Source organism: Lipotes vexillifer, unplaced genomic scaffold (assembly GCF_000442215.2).
Source record: "Lipotes vexillifer unplaced genomic scaffold, Lipotes_vexillifer_v1.1 scaffold1093, whole genome shotgun sequence".
In the NCBI taxonomy this organism is placed as follows: domain Eukaryota; kingdom Metazoa; phylum Chordata; class Mammalia; order Artiodactyla; family Lipotidae; genus Lipotes; species Lipotes vexillifer.
This window is the reverse complement of record NW_006774793.1, coordinates 35,184-43,668: the sequence shown is the minus strand read 5'-3', so window position 1 is coordinate 43,668 and position 8,485 is coordinate 35,184. Positions and strand designations below refer to the sequence as shown.

General features: G+C 51.0%; 2 protein-coding genes across 2 annotated transcripts; one reads left to right on the top strand and one right to left on the bottom strand.

Annotated features, from left to right (window-relative positions):
- Window positions 1-4,041: 4,041 nt before the first annotated feature.
- On the top strand, window positions 4,042-4,503 carry RNASE13 (ribonuclease A family member 13 (inactive)). The gene is given in 1 exon segment (XM_007472336.1): window positions 4,042-4,503. A coding segment is annotated over 1 exon segment (462 nt).
- Window positions 4,504-5,574: 1,071 nt separating this feature from the next.
- Window positions 5,575-7,954, bottom strand: TPPP2 (tubulin polymerization promoting protein family member 2). Its single transcript, XM_007449499.1, has 4 exons — window positions 7,833-7,954; window positions 7,063-7,303; window positions 6,660-6,813; window positions 5,575-5,855 (listed from the first exon to the last, which is right to left on the bottom strand). The coding sequence occupies exons 2-4, from the start codon at window positions 7,233-7,235 to the stop codon at window positions 5,667-5,669; spliced, it is 516 nt and encodes a 171-aa protein (XP_007449561.1). The 5' UTR covers window positions 7,236-7,303; window positions 7,833-7,954; the 3' UTR covers window positions 5,575-5,666.
- Between the last annotated feature and the right edge of the window lie 531 nt (window positions 7,955-8,485).

The following is an 8,485-nucleotide window of genomic DNA, read 5'->3' as shown; positions in this document are numbered from 1 at the left end:
TTTGTCTGGATACTTCTTTGCTGTGGGAACCGTCTTGTGCAATGTAGGATGTTTAGCAGCATCTCTGGCCTCTACCCACTAGATGCCAGTAGCACCTCCCAGTTGTGACAACCAAAAAAAAACGTCTCCAGACATGATCCAATTGCTCCCCGTTGAGAACCACTGAATTAGACATATGACCTCAAGCAAGCTACCATCCCTCTCTAAAACTTAGTTTCTTCATCTCTAGGATGATTCTTGCATATGTAAAGTCCAGTATAATGGGGTAACAGTTCCACAAATCTCAGGCTTTGTCAGAATGGATGAAGCAATCCTATGGATCAGCTCCTCTGGGATAGGATTTTAAAGACCAGACCGGTAGGACTGTAGGTTGGAACCTGAAGGCCATGGCACACTCAGCACTTTTCCTGGTCCCGTGCTCATGCCTTTGTAACATATGTTCATACGTGTGTTGTTCCTACTGAGTTGTAAATTTAATCTGGACTGGAACTGTCTTATTTACCTTTCTATTTTCCCCAACATTTGTCATAGCGTTTTCAGACAGTATTCAACAATTTAAAGTATTTAAAAGTAATCAACGTGGGGCATGACTAATAGAAAGCTTGGTGAAGATGAATTTAAGTCAGGTGTTAAAGAGGGCTCTAGATTGGCAGAGTGGGGATGTGGGGAGGTCACTTGGCTCATTTGGGGAATATAAGACTTTACAGGGCTTCCCTGGTGGCACAGTGGTTAGGAATCCGCCTGCCAACGCAGGGAACACGGGTTTGAGCGCTGGTCTGGGAAGATCCCACATGCCGTGGAGCAACTAAGCCCATGAACCACAACTACTGAGCCTGTGCTCTATAGCCCACGAGCCACAACTACTGAGCCCACGTGCCACAACTACTGAAGCCCACACGCCTAGAGCCCGTGCTCTGCAATAAGAGAAGCCACTGCAATGAGAAGCCTGCACACTGCAAGGAAGGGTAGTCCCCACTCGCCACAACTAGAGAAAGCCCATGCACAACAACAAAGCCCCAACGCAGCCAAAAGTAAATGAATAAATTTAAAAAAGAAGGCTTTGCAGATGTTAAGTGAGTTGGAGAAAAAAGTGAGTTGTTATAAGACCTAGGAGACCATATCCAGTTTTCCATTTATATATTGTTTAATGGCTAAAAGTCACCTCCATATTGACCATCTCATTTTATTCTTGCAGCCTCATGAGGTAAGGAAGGCTTCCATTTTATAGAAGAGGAAACAGAAGCTCAGTAGGTTATCTGAGATCAAGTCCTAAACTCTTTCCTCTACTATGTGCTGTTCCATCTCTGTAACACTGTGTGCAGAGGTTAGCGGTGGTGGGTGGGTAGGAATGAAGAAAGAAGAAGACCAAGAGGCATGAAAAGCCCCTTTCTCTTCCGAGGGAAGCTGCAGCCTTGAGCAAATAAGGAAGAGGTGGCACACGCTGAGTCTGGGGCCACAAAGTGCTATAGCTTCCTCAAACCGAAGACTTGAGTCAGCCAGGCTCTGGCACCACCCTGCATGGATTCCCACTGGGTGTTGGCTGATACACCAGCCTGAAGGATACAGATGAGCCACCTGCCTGTGTGGGCTTTATCCTCACTTACTTGGCTGTGCACACTTCCCTGGGGAGGTGCTCCGAGCAGACGCTTCTTAAACAGGACGTCCGGGCTGATCTTCACATGAGCTGGCCCAGCGGAACTGACGGGGGTGAGAGCGGGAGGAGAGAGCAGCATGCTGGGTAGAGGAGATAACGTGAGCGAGAGGTGGGGTGGGCACCAGTGGGGGAAGCAGGCAGAGATGGAGATGCAGTTGGAGACATGGGGGTGGCCAGGTCATGGAGGTCTTCTGTCCTACGAGGTGTAGAGTCCTCCTGGAGTTGGAGAGTGTGTGGTGTCCAGGAGAGGGGAAAGCCTGAGCAGGGGAAGAAATAGGAATGGAAGAGACTGGTTCGGGAAAAGTTTTAGTTAAAAAAGATTGTCAGGGATGGGACTTCGCTGGTGGTCCAGTGGTTAAGACTCCGCGCTCCCAATGCAGCAGGCCTGGGTTCAATCCCTGGTCAGGGAACTAGATCCCGCAAGCCACAACTAAGAGCGCATGCCACAACGAAGATCGCATATGCCGCAACTAAGACCTGGCGCAGATAAACAAATAAATAAATATTTTAAAAGAATTAATTAAAAAAAAAAAAAGATTGTCAGAGCTGCGTGACTGATGGACTCATGCTCGGATTGAGTACTCACCATGTGCCAGGCCCTGGGCTAAGAGCTCTTGATATACATCTTAACGAATCCTAAGACTGCCACGAGGTACAGAATATTATCTTCATTAACTGATGAAGAAACTGAAGCTTATACCGGTTTAGTGAACTTAGACTGATGGTGTACAGCCTGGAAGCAGTAGAGCCAGGATGCAATTCCTGGTCTGTTTTACTCAAAAGCTTTGCTCTTAACCACCATGCAGTACTGCCTCCAAACAGGTGGGATTAAGGAGAGGGCGGGGTAGAGGACCACTCTCAGATTTCTTGCCTAAGTAACTGAGGAAGGGGACAAGGCAGGAGGGAAAGCGAGTTGGGGAAGGATGGGTTCAGTTTTGGACTCTGCTTTGTGCTGTCAGAAAGAGCAAGTTTAAGGGGGTTGTGAGCGAGGAACACCCATGCGACTCTCTCATGCGCCCCCCACCCTTCCTGAACTACACACCGGCCTTGGGACACTCGGCGTTCTCTGTTTTGACTCCCTTCTCCTGCTCTCCAGGGAGAGAACGGTAAGCTATCCAACCTGGACAACAGGTGCGTGGAGGCAAGGCTGAGAGGCCTGTGGGCATCAAGGACTGTGGCTGGCAGGCTCTGGGGAGCTAGCTCTTTGGTTCTGATGAAGGGGCAGGTGTTGATGAAAAAGAGATAGGAGCCTGGCCCTTTTTTCCAACATGACAAACTACAGCAAGAATCTGATCTGCTGGACACAGGCGGTCCACACCCCCTCAAGTCCAGGCTGTGTTGTCTAATCCCACCTGACAAGTTTGAGGCTTTGGGGTCGGTATGCATAGATTTCGAGGAGTGCTGTGACTCTGAGAGGGCCTGAGGTTACAGGTGAGAGTGTCATTGTGATCACGATTGGAGTGAAGTTGATGGTGGGGATGGTGGGGGGGGGTCCACACCGAGGTCTTTGATTCTCAGCCCAGCACTCAGGCGGGAGGCCCTTGCGTACCTGGCCTCCGGGGATCTAGTGAGTGGGATGAGAGAGCGGAAGACCCTCTGTTCTCTGAGGGTCAGGAATAAGCAGCACTTTGTTCCTCAGGAACATGACGGTGCTTTCCTTGTCACCTTTCCACAGGAGCATGGCCGATGAACCAGAGAAGACATCAAAGGAAACCCAAGAACTTCGGGACTTCTCGCAAGGAGGCTGGAACTAAGTGTTCTGATGACACCAGAGAGGAGGAAACCAGAAAGCAATGTCTCTTTCCTCCCCCCACATCCACCCCCGTCAGCACAGGGGCTCCTCAAACCCAGGGGACACTCCTTCCTCTCAGACTGGCCTTCATCCAGAAACCTTTCTAGCCTCTTCTTACCTTTGGGCTGTCCTTGGCCTCAGGAAGGAAGAATCCCACCCCTGCCCTGCTGTCCTCCAACTCCTGTTCTTCCACTTCAGTCAGAGAAGTGTAGCTGAGCCTGTCCTTTCTGGACCGTCTGCATTTCTACCAGAAGGATTAACTGGGCCAGGGATAAAGGGGAAGCGTCTCTCACCCAAGGACCAGTTGGACCTTGTATTTCATAAGTGTTACAGCTCCCAGACTGGGTGAGGCTGAGACTCTAAGGTAGACCAAGCTAGAGGTGGCTGATCAGGTGGGTGACCTTGGGCAAATGTCTCCTCTCTCTGAGGCATGAAGACTTGGGCCGGATGATCTCTGAAGGACAGTCCCGCTTTGAGGGCATAGGGGAAGGCACATGGGGGAGACTGGGGGCACACTGGAAGCTCTGGGAAGGGGCGGACAGCCACTCGAGACCCACCTCTGCTTCCAATCACCTTAACTCTGCCAGCAGGAAGAATGGCACCACTTGTGGTCCAGCTCCTGTTCCTCCGGCTTGTTCTAGAGCCAGCTTTGGTCGAAAACATCCAGCTACAGCTTGCCATCAAGAACTTCCGTACCTTACATATAGACTATCCCAAGGTTAACTACGCAAAGGGTTTCCGGGGCTACTGTAATGGTCTGATGTCCTATGTACAGGGCAGACAACAAAGCTGGTATTGCCCAAAGATCCATTATGTCTTACATGCCCTGTGGACAGCCATCAAGAAGTTCTACAAGTAGAGCGAGAGCTTCTGTGAGAATTACAATGAATATTGAACAGTCACCCAGGACTCCTTCCCCCTCACAATCTGCTCCCTGAGCTCCAAGCAGCCACCCACCAGCTGCCACTACACCAGCACCCTAACCAACCAAAGGCTCTATCTGCTCTGCTCCCAAAAGTATGATGCTGAACCGATAGATATCATTGGCCTCTACTAGGGATGGGATGTGTTAAGTCTGAACTAGCCCCCCTACTGCCGCTACAGACCAGCCTGTCCCCACTCCTGAAGCTCTGATCCCTGGTACAAGGCTTCCTTCCTGGCTTCAAAGGTAGGCAGGATCCCCTCCCAAGAGACCAGGGAGATAGGAAATATGTCCAGAGCTTTGGTCACCATGCAAAGTTGTACTGTCTTCTAGGCTCTTTCTAACTTGTTTATCTCCTCCCATCACTCTTGCCACCACCCTCCCTCTCCCACAGACAGTTTCACCCACCCAAGAAGCTGACTGTGTCCAGTTGGCAGTGAGTGTCCATCTACTGGGCCAGATCCTGTATCGTGGCTGGAGGCCCAGAGCCTCAGCTCACACCATGGTACCAGTTCCGAGTCTCAAATCCCCATCCCTGCCACCCTTCCCTTCTCAGTCTTCCCCATTTCCCTTATGATTCCCTCTACTCGCTCACCCACATGGTAGGTATCTCCAGCTATAGGAACCTCCCTGAGAGTCTTAGACTCATATTAGCTTCATTTTTCCAGGCCACGCTCCCTCCCCCGAGCTCTCAGTCTGTTCTTCTCTATGGAATCACTGATTTTCTCTTCATGTAACCTGTCCTTTCTGTCCTCCTTCCACCACGGAGCCCAGGGCAGTCTCTCCCCTACACATCCAACCTCTTTAGTCACCCTTTATTCTTCTCTGACCTCTTTTCCTTCCATCCGTCTCAGCTTGGTTCACTGGAGTTCCAAATTATCTTCTCTGACCTCTTCCCCCCAGATTCCTGCATCCTTTTACTTCCCAACCTCCTCCTAACATCCCCCAAACTCCAGAATCTGCCTCTGACAAGGCAGGGGTGAAGTGGGCCCAGCTGTAGTCACAGAAGGTTTTAAAACCAATACATTCCTCAGCCGTGTTCTTAGAAGCTGCTGTTGAAGGGGATGCTACCTAATGGCGGGGAGGCCAAGTAGAGTAAAGGGTGTGGTGCTGAGAACCCCTATCCTTGGGTTTCTCAGCTCCTCTCTCTGTCTCTGCACCAAGGGGCCCCTCTTCCCTCACCCTGGTGGAAAACAGAGCCCATGAGCTGCTGCACACACAGATGTTTATTGTCCCCCAAGCTCCCTGGCGTTAAAGATGCAGGGTCGAGGGCCGGCAGGCTAAGATGACGCTACTCCCTAGCTGCTGCCCTTCTTATCATAGGTGCCAGCACCCTTGTAGCCACTCACGTAGCCTGAGTTGTCAGTCATGTCCTCCCGTCCCGCGATGCCTTTGCCCTTGCCGCTCTGGTCAAAGCGCTCCTTGTGGGTGCCCGTGTACTTGCTGGTGTCCGTCAGCTGGCTCACCCCTCCCACCGTCATTGCTTTCTGCAAGCCAGAGGATGAGGCATCTGAGCCCTCTCCCTTCCCCTCCACTGTCACGCCCCTTCTCTAGAGATGGCCTTCTAGTAGTTCGACTAGTTCTCAGAGCTCTTGTTCAACCCTTGGCATGGTGCTGCTTGCTTAGGGCCCAGGTGCAGCTGTAGGGAGGAACTATAATAAGAACCATCTACTTGTGAGGAAGAAATCTGGTTTATGGGAATAAGTGTGTGTGTGTGTGTGTGTGTGTGTGTATTTTTCTGCTTCCAGAGGAGCTAGTTTGACTAGGCTGCAGCCAGAGGACTTCAACCCCAGACCTAAAACACAAAGCCTGTCCTGTTGGGAAGGCCCTATTTGAAACCTAGAATAGGAAGAGCTTTTAGTAGAAAGGGGACAAGTAGGGAGCAGAGGGCAGGTGAGAGGGAGGAAGTCAGATATTTCACCTTACATAAGAGCGAGAAGAGGAGTGAGGATCAGGTACCAAGTCGTCTGCACTCAGTGTCCCCCCAAAGCTGCCAGGCCCTAGTTGCCTGGCCCAGATCCTGGACACTTGGGAATGAGTCTAAGTTTCACTATTAAGATAGCTGTAGACCTTGGGTAAGTCATTTCCTTTCACAGTTTCCTCACCTCTGAAATGACTCGATGATCTCTGAAGTCTGTTTCAATACCAACAGTGCCCAGAGACCTTCTGCCCTATCTCCCTGCAGTGCTGCTATTGGCAGGGGTTAGGGACATCGGCATAGAGGAAGGGACACAGGAGCAGCAGGGACTCAGGGAAGTAGGGTCAGGGGTCAGGAATGAAGACTCACTCACAGTAACACCGGTGGTAGCTGGGTCCTTGCCCTCCATGAGTCTATAAATGTTCTCCAGGGCTTCATCCGGGCTTTTCCCCTTGAACTGCTTCTGGCCCAGTTCTTTCATTGCTTCCTGGAACTGTTGGAAAGTGATGGTTCGGGCATTCTTGGCCCTGATCAGTCAGACAGAAATCCAGGAACTCAGGAACATGAACTCATCACCTTCCAAGGTCCAACCCTCCCCTTACTCAGACAGGGCCTCTACACACTGAGTGCCTTGAGGACAGGGGCTAGCACAGTGCCAGGTACCCAGTAGGTGCTCAGGAGACACATTACAAATGTTCCACCACAGAAACCCTCCCTCATCCCACCACCTCGTTAGTTCTACTCACCACCCCCCGCTCCCGTCTCTGGTCCCTTACTTGACTTTGCTGAACACGATGTCCACGTCAGTGGAGGTGACCCTCTTGTCATCCATGATGCCACAGTCTTTGCACAGCTTGGAGAAGTTCTTGTTGTTCATTTCAGTGCCACTGCTTGACGATCCTCCAAAGACAGCAAACCGCTGGAATGTTCTTTCTGCTTCTGATGCCATGGTCAACTGGAGGTGGGGGAGGACAGTATGGGGGGAGACTCGGGGTGAGGGAGGAGGGGAAGGGAGGACTGAGGAGTAATAATGATGAAGGTTAAAGTAAAATCAGGGGCTTCCCTGGTGGCGCAGCGGTTGAGAATCTGCCTGCTAATGCAGGGGACACGGGTTCTAAGCCCTGGTCTGGGAAGATCCCACATGCCGCGGAGGAACTAGGCCCGTGAGCCACAACTACTGAGCCTGCGCATCTGGAGGCTGTGCTCTGCAACAAGAGAGGCCGCGACAGTGAGAGGCCCGCACACTGCGATGAAGAGTGGCCCCCTCTTGCCACGACTAGAGAAAGCCCTCGCACAGAAACGAAGACCCAACACAACCCTAAATTAATTAATTAATTAAGAAAAAAAAAAGAGTAAATCCTATAAAAACAAAAAAGTAAAATCAGAAAATCAGCAACAGGAACAAACCCCCTTTTCCCTCTCCCTCCCTCCCCCCTTCCATCTGATTCCCATCTGACCTACTGTTCCCAGTACCAGGGATACTAGTGTGGATCCTACATACTGAATAATCACCACCACCACCCACTGCCCCATCACTTCTGTGTACCTGAGAGTACCCAGATGGTGTCTAACCCTTCCCAGCCTTTGTAAGTAAGTGTGTACAGATCTGTGGGAGCCAGCTGTCTGGGGAGACTGTGTGGCAGTGGGAAGACTGGGGAGAAGAGGGAAGTTTCTATGACCTCAGCAGTGTTTCTGTGACATAATTTTCAGCCCTTGCTACAGCCCTAATCTTTGGGGGTGGGGTTCTTAGGTCCCTACCTTGCATGCTGCATTGAGCATGTTGCCGACCTCCTGATCTCTGCAGGTGATCAAGCTTCCCTCATGGTTTCAGCCCCGCTTGACCCAGTCCTCTGGGTCTTGATCAAATTGCCTTATGCTCTGTCCCTCAACAAAAGCTGAGGAGAGCTCAGGGAAGGAGTTAATGGAAACAGGTTGACATCAGTCCAACATTGTCCTTTTTTCTAGTCTCCAGGCCCAGGTTCGTGACCAACATGGAGAATCCCGCTGGCTTTGGCAGACCAGGTGTAATAGGAGCTTAAATGGCTTCCAAAGTTGGGCCCCACGTGGAAAGAGCACGGGCCTTGGAGGGTCACATATCTGGGTGGGTCAGGGTGAGGTTGAGCCTCAGACTCTAGATAATTTTCTGTGCAGGTCAAGGATGTTCCTTTTTAGTTTGTTTGTTTGTTTTGGGCTGCGCCA